Below are 18236 nucleotides of genomic sequence, written 5' to 3'. Positions count from 1 at the left end.
GGGCTCATGGCGGCTAGCACCAGTAAAATTACAGTAAAAATATAATGGGGGGGGGGAATCAATTTAAAATACAGGTTAAAATGCAATTTAAAATGCAGCCTCATTTTAAAAGTAGCCCATAGATCAAAACCATAAGGAGAGGGAAACATAAGGGTCAGACTGAGTCCAAACCAAAGGCCAGGCGGAACAGCTCTGTCTTGCAGGCCCTGCGGAAAGATGTCAAGTCCCGCAGGTCTCTTGTGACAGAGCGTTCCACCAAGTCGGGGCCAGTACTGAAAAGGCCCTGGCCCTAGTTGAGACCAATCTAACCACCTTTCGACTTGGGACCTCCAAAATGTTGTCATTTGTGGACCTTAAGGTCCTCCGCGGGGCATACCAGGAGAGGCAGTCCCGTAGGTACGTGGGACCTAGGCCGCATAGGGCTTTAAAGGTCAAAACCAGCACCCTAAACCTGACCCTGTACTCCACCAGGAGCCAGTGCAGTTGGTAAAGCAACAGATCTGCAAAGGATTTGTTTTCTGGGGAGCTAGCCCAGTTCAGGTCCTCTGCCTCCCCTGGGACATGGGCTGAGAGTTCTTATGTGGAGGCAACCAATGATTTATGCTGCAAGTGTCCTCATCGAAAGCTGTGCAAGAGTCGCCTGCAGGAGGGGTGGTGTGTGGCTGCGCCCCAGACCGTGCGTTTCACAGCCTAATGGCGGCTCCCTCCAATAATAATAATAATAATAATAATAATAATAATAATAATAATAATAATAATTTATTATTTATACCCCACCCATCTGGCTGTGCTTCCCCAGCCACTCTGGGCGGCTTCCCAAAAAATATTAAAATACAGTAATGCATCAAACATTAACACATTCCCTAAACAGGGCTGCCTTCAGATGTCTTCTAAAAGTCGGATAGTTGTTAATTTCTTTGACATCTGGTGGGAGGGCGTTCCACAGGGCGGGTGCCACCACTGAGAAGGCCCTCTGCCTGGTTCCCTGCAACCTCGCTTCTTGCAGGGAGGGAACTGCCAGAAGGCCCTCGGTGCTGGACCTCAGTATCCGGGTAGAACGATGGGGGTGGAGACGCTCCTTGTGCCAATGCGCTCCCAGGTGCTGACTGCCCCGCATGGTTTGGTGTGTTGCAGGTCTGGGAAGGCCGCTGGAGGGTCATCCCCTACGACGTGCTGCCGGATTGGCTGAAAGATAACGATTACCTCCTGCACGGGCACCGGCCCCCTATGCCCTCTTTCAGAGCCTGCTTCAAGAGCATCTTCCGCATCCACACGGAGACGGGCAACATTTGGACTCACTTGCTAGGTGACCCTGACTCTCTGGCTCCTACTTTAATGCTCTGGTACCTGTGTTAATGTTGAGAGGGAGCATCTCTCCCCCACTGCGACTTTTTCTTTCCTTGGGGCACTGGGATTGTCCACAAAGGTGGTGGATCTAGAATTTGGATCCAGAATTGTCCTCCTCCTCGTCATCCTGCCCATCGTCCTACCCGATTCCAGGCTTGAATGTGATCTACGTTGTGGGGATCTTGCGTATCGTGCAAATCTTTCCTATGAACAACATAAGGGCCTTGGGAAGGAATTGTATACAGTGGTACCTTGGTTTACGAACTTCATCCGTTCCGGAAGTCTGTTCTTAAACCAAAGCGTTCTCAAACCAAAGCGTTCTCAAACCAAAGCGTTCTTAAACCAAGGCGTGCTTTCCCATAGCAGTGGGGGACTCAATTTACAAATGGAACACATTCAACATGTTCTGCTTCCAAGGCAAAGTTCACAAACCAAAACGCCTACTTCTGGGTCTGCAGCATTCTTAATCCAAGTTGTTCATAACTAAGCTGTTCTTAAACCAAGGTACCGCTGTATTGTGCTTTCCCCAAAGGTGTCACTGTTTAAGCAAGGCCATTTGGTAATAATAAATAATAGTAAATTTTTATTTATACCTCGCCCTTCCCGATTTAAAAACTGGGCTCAGGGCGGCTAACAACAAATTTAAAACACCTAATTGTAAAAGCAGCATAAAATACAGTATAAAAACATGAATAACAATAAAATTCAAAGTTCAGAAATAAATTTAGGGGAAATCCATCTATAAGCATTAGATAATCCCTAGGGCTAGCTGGCTGAATTGGTCCTACTTGGGCCAGCGAGGAGGCCAGTGGAGAATTAGCTGTGGGGTCTCAGAGCGGGTGATCTTAATAAAAGGGGAGGGGGAGGGAAGAGAAGGGAAATAAGAGATCAGGCTGAATTCAAAGCAAAGGCCTGGTAGAATAGCTCTGTCTTACAGGCCTGACGGAAGGAGGTTAAATCCTGCAGGGCCCTGGTCTCATGGGACAGAGCATTCCACCAGGTCGGAGCCATCACTGAAAAGGCCCTGGCCCTGGTGGAGGATAGTCTGACTTCCTTAGGGCCCGGGACCTCCAAACTATGATTATTCATGGACCATAAGGTCCTATGCGGGGCAGACCAGGAGAGGCGGTCCCGTAAATACCAGGGCCCTAAGCCATGATACACGTATTTGGTCCCAAACCTCCTCAAGTCTGTTAATGCAGACCATCATTTAGATGGGCCAGGAAAATATGATAGTTCCTTAGGTGCCTGGTATTTTATTCCTTCCTCCCGGCTTATTTCTGGGATGGGAAAGCCTTCCGACTAACTCAGGGGCTTTTCACAGTGGCTTATCATTGTCACCATCAATTTGTAGACTTGGAAGGGAACCCCAGGGTCATCTAGTCCAACCCGCTGCAAATCAGGAATCTTGACTAAAGCATCCATGAGAGATGGAGAGCCACAGGCGACTTGGCCTGCTCAGTTTGACAGTGCCGGCCTCTCCACCTCTTCATAGAAGGAGCTGCAATTATTTCCATCCTCCTCAGTCTGGGCTCATGTTTTGGGGCTGAGATGGCCTCTGCCCCCTTCGCGCAGGGGTAGCCAATGAAGTGTTCTGTAGCTGTTTTCAAGGCCACTTCTGATCAGCCCCAGCCAGGGATTATAGGCACTGTTCCATAAACAGGAGCTAGTGGAACTTTTTGGTACAGTGCTGAAGAGTCTCCTTCCCCAGATACAGTGGTGCCCCGCAAGACGAATGCCTCGCAAGACGGAAGACCCGCTAGACGAAAGGGTTTTCCGTTTTGGAGGTGCTTCACAAAACGAATTTGCTATGGGCTTGCTTCGCAAGACGAAAATGTCTTGCGATTCCGGGGTTTTTTCCCCCCGCTTAACAGCTGTTCACTAAGCCGCTTAACAGCTGATCTAAGCCGCTTATCAGCTGATCTAAGCCACTAATAGCCTTTTAGCAGCTAATCCGCTAATCCCTTAAGCCTTTAATAGCCGCTAAACCGCTAATAGCGCTAATAGCGCTAATCCGCTAATGGGCTTGCTTTGCAAGACGAAAAAAACCGCAAGATGAAGAGACTTGCAGAACAGATTCTTTTCGTCTTGCGAGGCACCACTGTACATTTATGTCCACCCCTTTCTTAAAATCTTCAGATGTGCTCTTAATAACCTTTTTTATTCTGGGGAACTTAAGCTCTGTGCTGGAATTCCTCCCAATGCTGTCTTGGTTTTAGTTTTAATGTGCCAGCTCCTGTTCTCCTGGTTTTTATCGGGTTTTGTTCTCCTGGATTTTTATTGCATTGGTTATATAATAAAATTGTCCAGTAGCACCTTAGAGACCAACTAAGTTTGTTCTGGGTACAAGCTTTCGTGTGCATGCACACTTCTTCAGATACACAAGAACTTATACCAGGCTTCCTCAGCCTCGGCCCTCCAGATCTTTTGAGAATACAATTCCCATCATCTCTGACCACTGGTCCTGCTAGCGAGGAATCATGGGAGTTGTAGGCCAAAAACATCTGGAGGGCCGAGGTTGAGGAAGCCTGGCTTATACCCTGAACAAACTTAGTTGGTCTCTAAGGCACTACTGGACAATTGACATCTGGGCGGGCGCCACCACCGAGAAGGCCCTCTGCCTGGTTCCCTGTAACCTCACTTCTTGCAGGGAGGGAACTGCCAGATGGCCCTCGGAGCTGGACCTCAGTGTCCGGGCTGGACGATTGGGGTGGAGATGCTCCTTCAGGTCTACTGGGTGCCAAATGCTATAACAGAGACTCTTTGGCCTTTTCATAAATCAGCTAACGGGACTCCCTCCCTCCCTCCCTCCCTCTCTCTCTCTCTCTCTCTCTGCTCTGCATTTCCGCTCCAGGTTTTGTGCTGTTCCTTTGCCTGGGGATCTTGACCATGCTCCGGCCGAACATGTACTTCATGGCCCCTCTGCAGGAAAAGGTGGTCTTTGGGATGTTTTTCCTCGGGGCTGTGCTGTGCCTCAGCTTTTCCTGGCTTTTCCATACAGTCTATTGCCATTCGGAGAAGGTGTCCCGGACATTTTCCAAGTAAGTCAACCTGGAATCGAAACCCGGGTCGATTAAGACACTTAACTGTTTTGGGGGGGGGGGGTTGACTGCTATGTGAAATGTAGATCAATTTGGGGCAGCTGTGATGCGTGTGTATGTTTTTAATGCATACCTACTTACCGTATTTTTCACTCTATAAGACACACTTTTCCCCTCCTAAAAAGTAAAGGGAAATGTGTGTGCGTCTTATGGAGCGAATGTGCTCCAGAGGCTTTGCATTGCTTTCGCTGAAGCCAGGAGAGCAAGAAGAAGCGGTGCGCACCGACCCCTCTTGCTTCGCTGGAGAGGCGCTGCGCAGCTCTCCCTCTCTGCGCAGCGCCCCTTCAGTGACATGGGAGGAGAAATGGAAGGGGCTCCGTTTCTCCTACTGCTTCGCTGAAGGGGCGTTAAGCAGAGAGGGGGAGAGTATTTTTTTTCTTGTTCTCCCCCTCTAAAACAAGGTGCGTCTTATGGTCGGGTGCATCCTACAGAGCGAAAAATACGGTAGTAGGTAGGGACACGAGTGGCGCTGTGGGTTAAACCACAGAACCTAGGACTTGCCGATCAGAAGGTCGGCGGTTCGAATCCCCGCGACGGGGTGAGCTCCCGTTGCTCGGTCCCTGCTCCTGCCAACCTAGCAGTTCGAAAGCACCTCAGAGTGCAAGTAGATAAATAGGTACCACTCCAGTGGGAAGGTAAACAGCGTTTCCGTGCGCTGCTCTGGTTCGCCAGAAGCGGCTTAGTCCTGCTGGCCACATGACCCGGAAGCTGTACGCCGGCTCCCTCGGCCAGTAAAGCGAGATGAGCGCCGCAACACCAGAGTCGGCCACGACTGGACCTAACAGTCAGGGGTCCCTTTACCTTTACCTTTATGGATTGTAGAAAAAAGATAGTATCTCCTTTCCCAAAGCAAACTTAACTTGTCATTTCCGGAATGTGCAATACGCCTCTCACTTCCGTCTGGTTTCTGTTTGTTTCCTTCCTAGGTTGGATTATTCTGGGATAGCTCTGCTGATCATGGGGAGCTTTGTCCCTTGGCTGTACTACTCTTTCTACTGCTCCCCGCAGCCCCGACTTATCTACCTCTCCATTGTATGTGTGCTGGGTATCTCAGCGATCATCGTCGCACAGTGGGACCGGTTTGCAACGCCTAAGCACAGGCAGACGAGGGCAGGTAGGGCGGCTCTCTGTAAAGGACACCAGTACCGCGGGAGAAATTTCCCTTGAAGTTGGGAAAGGCTGCCTGATTTCTGGTGCTTTCCCTTCTGAATACTTGCTTGAGATCTCCCTTTTCTCCTCCTCGCAGGGGTCTTCCTGGGGCTCGGTCTGAGTGGGGTGGTACCCACCATGCATTTCACCATCGCTGAAGGCTTCGTGAAAGCCACCACCGTCGGGCAGATGGGCTGGTTCTTCCTGATGGCTGTCATGTACATCGCAGGAGCTGGTCTCTACGCCGCCCGCATCCCTGAGCGCTTCTTCCCTGGCAAGTTCGATATCTGGGTAAGTGAGGCGAATGGTGTGGTATTTGGGGTTTTTTTTATACAGTGGTGCCTCGCAAGACGAAAAGAATCCGTTCCGCGAGTCTCTTCGTCTTGCGGTTTTTTCGTCTTGCGAAGCAAGCCCATTAGCGGATTAGCGCTATTAGCGCTTTTAGCAGTTTAAGGGCTATTAATGGCTATTAAAGGCTTAAGGGATTAGCGGATTAGCTGCTAAAAGGCTATTAGCGGTTTAGCGGCTTAGAAAAAGGGGGTGGGGAGCGGAAAAAAATCTCAAGACTCGCAAGACATTTTCGTCTTGCGAAGCAAGCCCATAGGGAAATTCGTCCTGCGAAGCGCATCGAAAAACGGAAAACCCTTTCGTCTAGCGGGTTTTCCGTCTTGCGAGGCATTCGTCTTGCGGGGCACCACTGTATTTTGCAAAAATTATGCACTGTTTGATTGCGGTCTTTTTAAAAACAAAGAAACCTCAAAGTGGTTCTCGAAAGAAAATGAGACAACATCAGCAAAAGCAACTCTTTGAAAGATTAAATCGGCAACAAACTAAGAGCAGATGGAGACCTACATCAGCAATGCCTGGCCAAACTCGGCCCTCCAGATGTTTTGGGACTACAGTACCCATCATCCCTGACCACCGGTCCTGTTAGCTAGGGGTGATGGGAGTTGTAGTCCCAAAACGTCTGGAGGGACGAGTTTGGCCATGCCTGTGGCTTAAACAAAAATGTTTTTGGCAGTACAGTGGTGCCCCGCAAGACGAATGCCTCGCAAGACGGAAAACCCGCAAGACGAAAGGGTTTTCTGTCCGCAGAGGCGCTTCGCAGGACGAATTTCCCTATGGGCTTGCTTCGCAAGACAAAAAATGACAAAAAAATTTGAATTTTTTCCCCACTCCAAAACCCCTTATTTTGAATCGCTAAGCTGCTAAAAGCATTTTAGCAGCAAAACCGCTAATCTCCCAAGTGTTAAAAAGCCGTTTTTAGCCCTTTTTTAGCCAATAGCGCTAATAGCGCTACTCCGTCAATGGGCTTGCTTCGCAAGACGAAAAAACCGCAAGACGAAAAGACCCGCGGAACGGATTCTTTTCGTCTTGCGAGGCACCACTGTATTCGGAGAGGGTACATTGGACAGGCAAGAGCGTTCAAGAATGCGGAAGTGCTGCAACGCTCGAGAGATGGATTTCTCAGAAAGGTGGGGCGCGTGTTATGTGTCTCCTGTAACAAGTGCCAGTTTCCGCAGTTCGAAGCTGTCGAGTGGGCATTGGGGGGGGGTGAGGCGACCTCTCAGTTTGAAGGATACCCAGTCAAATCATTAGGCTGTGCATTTACGTATGTGTGTGTCTGTGTGTCAATCAGTGTTATCCCCTAATTCTGATGTATATCACCTTGCAGCGTGACGTGAAGGATGGTATAGGGCAGGGACTTCCAACTCCCAAGAGACTGCGATCTATAAAAAATCTGGCAGTGATCTACCCATTTTTGGCAGGGTGGGAAAGCCAAAATTGTTGACCTTTTTTTTACAGGGGGGGGGCGGAATCTGTTGAAGTTCTGGTGGGTGGGTGGAATTGCTCACCTTTCGCAACGACGCACTGGAAATGACTACAGTGGTACTTTGGGTTACATACACTTCAGGATACATACGCTTCAGGTTACAGACTCCTCTAACCCAGAAATAGTACCTCAGGTTAAGAACTTTGCTTCAGGATAAGAACAGAAATCGTGCAGCAGCAGGAGGCCCCATTAGCTAAAGTGGTGCTTCAGGTTAAGAACAGTTTCAGGTTAAGAACGGACCTCCGGAACGAATTAAGTACTTAACCCGAGGTACCACTGTACTTTCGTTTCCTGACTCATCGGCAATATAGCATTAAAGACCACCCATTTGACGCAACGGAGCAAAAGAGCGAAGGGTGCGGGGGAATGGGAGTTTCTATGCACTGATTATCACAGCCGCAGATCGAGAGGGTCCAGCAGCAAACATCCAGGGATCAACCTGTTGACTGGTTGGACATCGCTGGTGTTGGGGTACCAAAATAAAAAATATATAATGTGCCGGCAGCGTCAGCTCCCCAAGGGCGTCTTAGCAGTTGCTGCAGCTTTTAATGCATGGGTAGCCAAACTAAGGCCCGGGGGCCGAATCCGGCCCAATTGCCTTCTCAATCCGGCCCACAGACTGTCTGGGAATCAGCGTGTTTTTACATGAGTAGAATGTGTCCTTTTATTTAAAATGCATCTCTGGGTTATTTGTGGAGCATAGGAATTTCCCCCCCTAAAATATAGTCTGGCCCCCCACAAGGTCTGAGGGATAGTGGACCGGCCCCCTGCTGAAAAAGTTTGCTGACCCCTGTTTAAATTCATGGAACAGGCATCCCCAACCTTCCGGCCGTCCAGATGTTTTGGACTACAATTCCCATCATCCCTGACCACTGGCCCCGTTAGCTAGGGATCATGGGAGTTGTAGTCTCAAACATCTGGAGGGCTGGAGTTTGCCTATGCCTGGCATACATGGGTCTCTCGCGTCTCATTTAATCCCAGCAACAACCCTGCGAGGTTGGTTAGGCTGAGAGACAGTGGTGGACCCCTGTGCCCTGCAGTGAGCTTCATAGGTTTTTATTGTTTTCAATTATTAAATATTTTCTTGATTTGCAAAAGTGTGTGTAATGTGTCTCTCTCGTATCCCCCCCCCCCCATGTAACATTTTTACAAATCAGTTTCATTTGTTGAGACATTAGGAAGAAAAGGGGGTAAGAGGTGGGGGGGAGATGGGGGGGTCCGGTGGCGATGTTTCTATTTTACTTAATATATGTGGGGTTTGGTGTCAGCGTTGTTTGTGCAGATTCTGTGCTGTTCCCTTGTGTTCCTTTGGTGGTGAGAGAGGCTGGGGTTGGCCTAGGGTGTGGTTGTTCATTTGTGGTTGGCTGTGGTGGTCTTTGTTTTCGTGTGTGAGTGGGGTGGGTGGGTGTTTTGGATCAGGTTAGCCATATTGATTTGTACGCTGTTGGTGGATTTTGGTCGTTGTCTCGTTGGCCTGTGTATGTGATAAAGGGGAGCCATACCGGGGTGAAGGCGTCCTCTTCTGTTTGTCCCTGTGTCAGTTTCAGTTGGTTGGTTAATTTTTCTAGTACAGTGGTGCCCCGCAAGACGAATGCCTCGCAAGACGGAAAACCCGCTAGACGAAAGGGTTTTCCATTTTTCGATGCGCTTCGCAGGACGAATTTCCCTATGGGCTTGCTTCGCAAGACGAAAATGTCTTGCGAGTCTTGAGATTTTTTTCCACTCCCCACCCCCTTTTTCTAAGCCGCTAAACCACTAATAGCCTTTTAGCAGCTAATCCGCTAATCCCTTAAGCCTTTAATAGCCGCTAAAGTGCTAATAGCGCTAATCCGCTAAGCCGCTAATAGGGTTGCTTCGCAAGACAAAAAAACCGCTAGACGAAGAGACTCGCGGAACGGATTAATTTCGTCTTGCGAGGCACCACTGTAGATACTATTTGGTACCATTGGTCCTAGTCCAGCCCTCTATAACCACTGCACCTCACTGCCTCCCTTGTCCAAATCCCTGGCTCTGATTTTTTTTCCCATGCCCTCCTTGCATTTCCCGCAGTTCCAGTCTCATCAGATCTTCCACGTGTTGGTGGTGGCGGCGGCCTTCGTCCACTTCTACGGCGTCTCCAACTTGCAGGAATTCCGCTACGGACTCGAAGGAGGCTGTACTGACGACTCGCTCCTCTGAGGACCGCAGGAGACTTTAGTACACACTTCCGAAGTGCTTTTAAAGTAACCTTCTTTGCTAAAATCAAAAAAAGGAGACTCTGAACAGTTTCGTTTCTTTTTTCTTTTTCTTTTTCAAGAAACTTAGGAAAAGTTGGCAGTGGTTATTCCTGGCTTCTCCTCTCAAGGAGGACTGGACGCGGGGACGGGATGGGTTGCCAACAGTCTACCGGGTGGAAGTGCCTGTAGCCGCAAACCCCTTTTTTTGACTTCGCAGGAGTAACATTGGAATTTTCGGGACACAAGAGAAATTCTGGCAAAAAAAGAAAATAGAGAAAAGGAACCGGGGGGCCCTCTTACATGCTCTTTGATGCTGCAAACATACCCCATGCTTGAAGAGACACTCTGAGCTGCCCATTTCCCCATCGTATCCGAAGGAGGCGTCATATTGATATGGCAAGGGCGACGGCGTCTCCCCCCTGCCGGGGTGCTCAGAGGCGGGTGCTTAGGGCTGTTTCCCCTTTCATTTTGTCTTTCTTGACAAAAGTAATGTATGCCTAAAATCGAGAGTATTTAATATTTAATATTGAGCTTTAAAAGAAAACTGAGAGAGAGAGGAAAAAAGGCGCTATCTTATCCCTCCAGCCTATTCTTACTGGAGAGCCGTTTCGTAGTATTACAGGTGGGGTGTTCTTACCTTAGGGGGCTGTAGAGCTGCTGTAGCTTTTTATGTCGAGGTGACTGAAATAATAAAAACAGACGTCTGTTGCTGTGGAAGGCTGGGGAGTTCAGGGGTTCGGTTTAGACACCCGCAGGGAATCTTTCCTCGCTGCAAGGATTTGGTATCTACAACATCCCACAAGTGTGACTGCTTGAGTGGTTATTTTCATTTTCTGTGCACTGGTCAGGGGGCGGAAGAAGTGCGTCGCTCCTGCGAGTTGCCCACGTTCTCTTCTCTGCAGCTGGGATCCGGCCCAGTGAAATGTCCCCTTCCCACCCCCCCACCCCCAAAATTAGAACCTTTTGCAAACTGCTTTTTCAGGCTCCTGCAAAAGAAAGGAAAACCCAGTTTGTGCTGTGAGATATAATGGCTGCTGGAAGGTGGGGGAGAAAGGTGAATCTTGCTTGTTTCTGAACACGGCGACCCCATCAGGAAGTGTTGAGAGCAGGGGACTTCCAGGGCAGAATCTCGATGGCTTCTTACCTTGTTCTTTCTGCCTCCTGGGCTGCTTTTCCTTGCCAAGCCAAGCCAACCCTCCATATCCACCATTTCCTGCAGGGATGAGGACCCTGCCTCCCTCCATGTGTTGCTGGAATTAAAACCTCCTGCCAGCTCTGACCATTGGCCATGCTGGCTGCTAGGAGTTGGGAGTCCAACATCACTGGTGGGGAGGAAGGGGCAGGTTCTCACCACCGGCTTAACCGGCCCTCGATTTGCTTGTGAACATTTTTGTTTGTGTTAAGGAGGAGGGTCTTCTCAGAAAACGCCCCCCTTCAAATCCTCCAGATTGGCCTTCCCGTTGCTGTACTTTAGGAAATGGGAACTTTCCAGTCTTTTCTGTACATGCAGTCTGGCTGGGCATCTAGCAAGTGCCGCAAGCCAGAACGCCGTCCAGTCATCCTTGCATCAGCAGGACCGTGCTACCTGTAGCCAGCTAGATCTGTAACCATTAAACAGGCTTCCCTGCGGTGGACAGCTCGATCCTCCGAGCTCTGCAGGTATGTGTGTGTCTTGACTAGACAGAAGGACTGCTTGCTCTCAAGTCAGTAGTCAGCGTGATGCTGGGGCTGATGGGAATTGGGGTCCGAAATATCGGGAGTGCACCAGATTGGCCCAGGCTGTTTTCAGTTGATTCTCAGTGCTGGTGTCTGTTTGAGAAACCTCCCTGTGGCTGCAGTGAGGGACCCATGGCACTTACTGTTTGCTGCTGTGCTTAGCACCCATCCTCCCAGACCACAGTCATACCTTGGGTTACAGACGCTTCAGGTTGCGTTTCTTCGGGTTACGGACCCGCCGAAAACCGGAAGTACCGGAACGGGTTACTTCCGGGTTTCACGCATGCACAGAAGCGCTAAATCGTGGTTTGCACAGAAGCGCTGAATTGCAACCCGTGCCTGCGCAGACACGGCGCTGCGGGTTGCAAATGCTGCGAACGTGCCTCCCGCACAGATCACGTTCGCAACCCGAGTCCCCACTGTGTTGGCCATGCTCGTTGGGGCTGATGAGTGCTGGGGGTCCAGCGGCACCTGTTCCCCATCTCTGGCCAGGGTGTGTGTGTGTGTGGCTTCTCTCCACCCCTTTCCCTCCTTTCTGCAGTAGGTTGCAACTCAAGACTAAATACTGCTAGTTGAAGCATCTTCTGCTTCTGCCAGTTGTGCCTGGAGATCTTCAAACATCTGCGCTTGTAGTGCAGAGGCCTCTGCGACACAGGAAAACCGTTCCTTCAAGCTGCCACCACTTCTTTTCCTTTCTGATTCTCCCACTCCTTCGTGTCTTGTTCCGCAAGCTGCTGGGAACTTCCTCGTTTTGCATCCCAGCCAATCCTTTAACGCACAGCTTTCCAAACTGTGTGTCGTGACACGTTAGCGTGTCGGCTGCAGTGTATAGGTGTGTCTTGTGAAAGCTCCCCGCTCTCCTCCCGGGGCCGGAAAGGGGTTAGTTTAACCTCTGGTTTGCTAGTAAAACTGAATGACTGTGTCGTGAAATGCCTCAAAAGTGTGTTGCCAACATGAAAAGTTTGGAAAGCTCTGCTTTAAGTGGCCAGATTGCTTCATACTCAAATCAGGTGGGCCGCTTGTGTAATGTTAGTCCCCGCTGATTTTATATTCTGCCCTCAACCTGCTGTTCTGCCCTTAGCTAAACACCCAATTCCAGTCGTTTTGGTCTTTGCCTGGCGGTTGTGCGTAGCGGGGAAGATACAATGCTATGTTGAGCGCTGTGTAAGCCTTCATCAGAGTTGACCCAAGCCAGAATTGGCTCTGCGACATCAAGCCCTGGTGCTGGCGCAGCTCAGACTAACGCCTCTTAAAAGAAGAATGTCCCCTTCTCTCCATAGGGTGGGAACCAGTATTTCGCTTTGAGCCCCATCCATGTAAAAATGAGAACAGAAGAGCCTGGCTGCAGGATCAGGCCAGAGGCCCATCCAGTCCAGCAAGCAGATACCCCAGTGGGAAGCCTGCAAAGAAGGACCTGGGCGCAACAGGAATTCTTCCCCACTTGCGATCTGGGGCAGCTCAGTTGGTAGAGCAGGAGAGACTTAATCTCAGGGTCATGGGCAAGAAATAGGGGGGTGGACTAGATGACCATTGCGGTCCCTTCCAGCTCTGATTCTGCGATCTGCAGCAGCTGGTATTCAGAGGCACCCTCAGTTAAGGGGAAGCATAGCTGTGGTGAGTGACAGCCGTTGCGTTGCCTTGTCCTGTCATTTGTTCCTGCTGCCGCAAGTTGATGGCAACTCTTCTCCAGAGTCCAGGCCAGGCATAGGCAAACCCGGCCTTCCAGATGTTTTGGGACTAACTCCCATCATCCCTAGCTAACAGGTCTGTATAGTTCAAGCTCTGGTTTTCCCAGTAGTGATGTATGAAAGTGAGAGCTGGACCATAAAGAAGGCTGATCGCCGAAGAATGGATGCTTTTGAATTCTGGTGCTGGAGGAGACTCTGGAGAGTCCCATGGACTGCCAGAAGATCCAACCTCTCCATTCTGAAATCAGCCCTGAGTGCTCACTGGAAGGACAGATCCTGAAGCTGAGGCTCCAAGACTTTGGCCACCTCATGAGAAGAAAAGACTCCCTGGAAAAGCCCCTGATGTTGGGAAAGATGGAGGGCACAAGGAGAAGGGGACGGCAGAGGACGAGATGGTGGGACAGTGTTTTCGAAGCTACCAGCATGAGTTTGACCAAACTGCGGGAGGCAGTGGAAGACAGGAGGGCCTGGCGTGCTCTGGTCCATGGCGTCATGAAGAGTTGGACACAACTAAACAACAACAACAACTATACGTTGCATTCTGCTCTGATAAATATTGAGTAGAATTACATGGCAGTTCCATGTTCCTGGTGCCATTCCTGCTCACTCTATATTATCTGGAAGGCGGCAAACAATCCGCACCCCCTCACTAGTTGAGAGCAGAATGGAGAAGGGGAGGACAGAGGACGAGATGGGGGGACAGGGTTCTGGAAGCTACCAGCATGAGTTTGACCAAACTGCGGGAGGCCGTGGAAGACAGGAGGGCCTGGTGTGCTCTGGTCCAGGGGGTCACGAAGAGTCGGACACCACTAAACGACTAAACAACAACAATAAACAGGGCCAGTATTCAGGGATGATGGGAATTGTAGTCTCACAACATCTGGAGGGCCGAGCTTGCCTATGCCTGGTCTAGGCAAACCGATGGGACCCTAACCCTTTATGGGTGAAGGCAGTCATCTCAAAATATTTATTTTATTCCGGGTTCCATCTAATTCATGAAGGACGACGCCAGGTTTTTGGAGCATTTAGACTAAGGGTATACATTGTGAGAGACAGCTTGTTGCTTATGTCTACCCAGCAGTGGTTTCGGGAAAGTTCCTATTGCCCTTCTCATAATTTTGCTCTGAAAAAGAGCAAATGCGATGCACCACCATTCCAGATATCTTTAAAGCCTTCCGTTCCCAGTAGCTTGGACCCAAGCTGACCACGAAAGCAGAATTTGCTGGTGCAATCTACCTCGAGTTTGCCCAAACTCGACTTGCAGATCCTTCGCTTGAGAGTTTCAAAAAGAGGAGATTCCCCATTAACAGGGGTGGAGACCCTGTGTCGCCTTTCAGATTTTGCTAGACTATTAATTCCCACCATCCCTGGCCTTTAGCCATGCTGGTTTCTGGGGTTGCCGAAAGTTGGAGTCCTACAAAATCTGGAAGCGCTCAGATGTCCCCGTCCAGACCCCAACCCTGAGCTCTTAAAACCTTACCCATTTCTAACAGAGCAGGCTTCTGGACTTTCATGAGTGTTAAAAATGTTAGACGTGGCTCTTTTGCTCCATCCATCTGCAGTGTTAAATTAGACTTGCAGTGTTAAATTAGACTTGCCCTACACTGTGATTCATTTAAAAGTGCAGGAAAAGCTCCACCAGCGGTGTTGATGCTGTGAATCTCAACGTGCAGGCAAGATGGCCCGAGTTTGTCTCACAGCTGTGTTTTCAGTGTTTTCGTTTCTGGGACTCACCTTTCAGAAATGGGTCCCTAAATACATTATTTTCAACCATATGTCTGCATGGTTAGTATTGCAGCTACCGCAACCTGTTTTCTATCAGGCCACGACTCTCTTAGAGCGTGGTGCAAGATGGCAGGATCGATCCCAGTACGAGACAGCTTGCATATTCCTGTATTGCAGGGGGTTGGACTAGACCAGGGTTTCTCAAGCTTGGGTCTCCAGCTGTTTTTGGACTACAACTCCCATCATCCTTAGCTAGTCAGGGATGATGGGGATTGTAGTCCAAAAACTGTTGGAGACCCAGGTTTGGGAAACCTGGGCTAGATGATCCACAGGGTCCATTCTAACAAGACGTTTCTTGGATTCTGTGACCCAGTGGTGTGCTCAGTAATTCGGTGACCTTTTCCGGATAAGCAAAGAATCAAGATCGCCTTCGTAATACTGGGATTAAATGTGCTAAAAGGGGCCTTCCAGATGTTGATCAATGGGGCTGCTGGGTGTCCAACAGCATTTGAACCCACCCCTTCAGCAAATGTAGCTGCTCCAAATCGACTCGAAATTCGCCTGCCTTGAAGCTTGCGACTCTCCACTCGTCCACCAAGCAGGTAAAGAATGCAGACTTCCACGTCGATGGCTTTCCCCATTTTTTTAAAAAAAATAATAAAATATTGGGACCGACTTGAAAACCTTACGGCACACAACCCCTATCCATGTTTAATCAGAAGGAAGTCCGGCCGAATTCAGTGGGACTTAATCCCAGGTGAGAGGGTTTAAAATTGCCTCAATCTCGACACCTTTGTTTCATGGGACAGGATGAAGCAGAACCTGTAAAGGTAAAGGGACCCCTGACCATTAGGTCCAGTCATGGCGGACTCTGGGGTTGTGGCGCTCATCTCGCTTTATTGGCCGAGGGAGCCGGCGTACAGCTTCCGGGTCGTGTGGCCAGCATGACTGAGCCGCTTCTGGCGAACCAGAGCAGCGCATGGAAACGCCATTTACCTTCCCGCCGGAGTGGTACCTATTTATCTACTTGCACTTTGACGTGCTTTTGAACTGCTAGGTTGGCAGGAGCAGGGACCGAGCAACGGGAGCTCACCCCATCGCGGGGATTCGAACCGCCGACCTTCTGATCAGCAAGCCCTAGGCTCCTAATTGGCGGTTGCTCAGGTGCAGAGCATCTGCTGTGCGTGCAGCAGGTCCCAAGTTCGAATCCCAAACAGCATCGCTGGGAGAGAGCCCGGTCTCAAATCTCCGATCAAGGTAGACAACACTGGTATAAGCTTTCTAGAGGTTCCTGTATTTTAAACCATGGAAGAAAGGTAGGTTTTGTGGACACCCATGGTTAATCCAAGGTTAAAAGTGTTACGAGCGCAACACTTCAAGGCTAGAGTGTTTTAAGTTTGATTTTCTCTGTGCGGTTTGAGAATCCCTGCCCGTTTTAAGAAAAAGTTACCCTTGAAAGCGAGCCCTGTGCAATTCAGGGGGGCTTGCTCCTAGGTAAACAGGGATAGGATTGCAGCCTTAAAACGTCACTGCTTTGCTCCAGTGCGCCGCAAGTTGCAAGCGAATATCCTCAGGTTTTAATTGAGTGAAGAAAATCTTGGTATTAGGCTGCCAGTCTTGGGGGGGGGGGGGCTTTCTCTTGGCGGGTGCAGAGCAGCCCTTCTGAGGCAGAAGGACCATTTTGCAAGCTCTCTAACCCCAAGCAATCTTCAGCGCGTGGAGGGTGCGTGTGTAAGACAGAAACTGCAGGGACCAGATAATAATGAATAGGTTTAAAAATGAAGTTGCAGCTGCAAAGTATTAGCCTGCCCTGGAAAGAAAAAAAATACCCTGATGATGTAACTAGATTTTATTGTGCAGAAAGACTTATACCCACTGTAAGGGAAATAAATGAACATTTTGCCGGCCACAAATGATGGGAGTGACATGGAACTTGGCAGTTTGCTTGGAGGATAAATGGAAGCATTTTGCAAATGTCAATATGATGATGCAAAATCCCTAACCTTTAAGAAAAACAAGGGGTGAGTTTTAAGATTACAGTCAGAAAACTTAACTGTATTTAATAATCGATACGATACCGGTAGAGAGCTAATGAGAGAGAGAGAAAACATCTAAATAAATCTGAAAAACTGAGTTGGAAAATATATTAATATAGATCTTATTATTTCAAATACAATTATAGTTGGGATAGTGGAATAGATCTGTTACTTAGAGATGTAAATGTTTTGAATAAGAGAGCAGATGTACTGAATATATTTGGTTCACAGAACAGAGGAGGAGAATAATTTGCTCATAACAATGAACTTTTTTTTGTTCCGTTTGTAAACTAGGGAAGATTTTGAGATGTTTATCAGCAATAAACATTTTTAGTAGATCTAACTGCTTTGCAACTTTTACAAAAGTTTGTCTGGTACTTTGAGGGGCACGCTGATCTCCAGAGAAACACGTTAAACACCCGCATTTCAAAGATAAGGAGGATAACCGTAACGCCTGCTCCCACTTGACCAAATTCAGTGGCAGGCAGTTCCAGGGGGCAAAAGCAGGCCGAGCGAAACACCTGGAGGGCACCAGGTTGGCAAAGGCAGATCCCTCTCTACCGCTGATGTCACAGTCAAACAGGTGACCCAGTTTCTGCTTCACTCCTTTCACTATCCTACTGTTAATGTAGAAGTAGCTTCGCCTAAGAGATCTCTTGTAGGTAGAATCATAGAGTTGGGAGAGACCACAAGGGCCATCGAGTCCAACCCCCCGCCAAGCAGGAAACACCATCAGAGCACTCCTGACATACGGTTGTCAAGCCTCTGCTTAAAGACCTCCAAAGAAGGAGACTCCACCACACTCCTTGGCAGCAAATTCCACTGTCAAACAGCTCTTACTGTCAGGAAGTTCTTCCTAATGTTGAGGTGGAATCTTCTTTCTTGTAGTTTGGATCCATTGCTCCGTGTCCGCTTCTCTGGAGCAGCAGAAAACAACCTTTCTCCCTCCTCTATGTAACATCCTTTTATATATTTGAACATGGCTATCATATCACCCCTTAACCTCCTCTTCTCCAGGCTAAACATGCCCAGCTCCCTTAGCCGTTCCTCATAAGGCATCGTTTCCAGGCCTTTGACCATTTTGGTTGCCCTCCTCTGGACACGTTCCAGTTTGTCAGTGTCCTTCTTGAATTGTGGTGCCCAGAACTGGACACAGGACTCCAGGTGAGGTCTGACCAGAGCAGAATACAGTGGCACTATTACTTCCACACTTAACAAATCCAGTTTTGCTGTCGGTGTATGAACAATTGGGGCAAGGTGACCAAAATTCCCGTGCTTTGCTGAGGTTGGGAAATGGGCTGGGCTGTAGCTCTCCAGGCTTCAACTAGGAGTTTCCACGGTCGACTTTCCCGTGAAGAAAATCAGCGCTGGAGAAAAGCAGCACTCAGCATTTGCACTTGCTGTGCGTAATTCCAGTTATCAAA

The 18236-nt window shown here is 49.1% G+C and overlaps 1 protein-coding gene and 1 long non-coding RNA gene across 4 annotated transcripts in view; one reads left to right on the top strand and one right to left on the bottom strand.

Annotated features, from left to right (window-relative positions):
• The window catches only part of LOC310661006 (adiponectin receptor protein 1), a 42549-nt gene extending 25394 nt beyond the window's left edge, over positions 1–17155 (top strand). Inside the window, exons 5-11 of one of the 3 annotated variants that reach the window (XM_083406720.1) lie at positions 1135–1306; positions 4202–4388; positions 5375–5562; positions 5695–5888; positions 9481–13538; positions 13837–14972; positions 15078–17155. In XM_083406720.1, the coding sequence (XP_083262846.1) occupies positions 1135–1306; positions 4202–4388; positions 5375–5562; positions 5695–5888; positions 9481–9609 (870 nt within the window). In that variant the 3' untranslated portion in view covers positions 9610–13538; positions 13837–14972; positions 15078–17155. Of the gene's footprint in view, positions 1–1134; positions 1307–4201; positions 4389–5374; positions 5563–5694; positions 5889–9480; positions 13539–13797 lie in introns of all 3 variants that reach the window. The other 2 variants (XM_083406719.1, XM_083406721.1) reach the window with 2 other exon arrangements.
• Positions 1–18236, bottom strand: part of LOC310661168 — a 213560-nt gene that overhangs the window by 63492 nt on the left and 131832 nt on the right. The window lies entirely within an intron of this gene.

This window comes from Podarcis tiliguerta (assembly GCF_965153285.1).
Source record: "Podarcis tiliguerta genome assembly, chromosome: 12".
NCBI lineage: Eukaryota > Metazoa > Chordata > Lepidosauria > Squamata > Lacertidae > Podarcis > Podarcis tiliguerta.
This window is presented reverse-complemented; position numbering and strand designations above follow the sequence as displayed.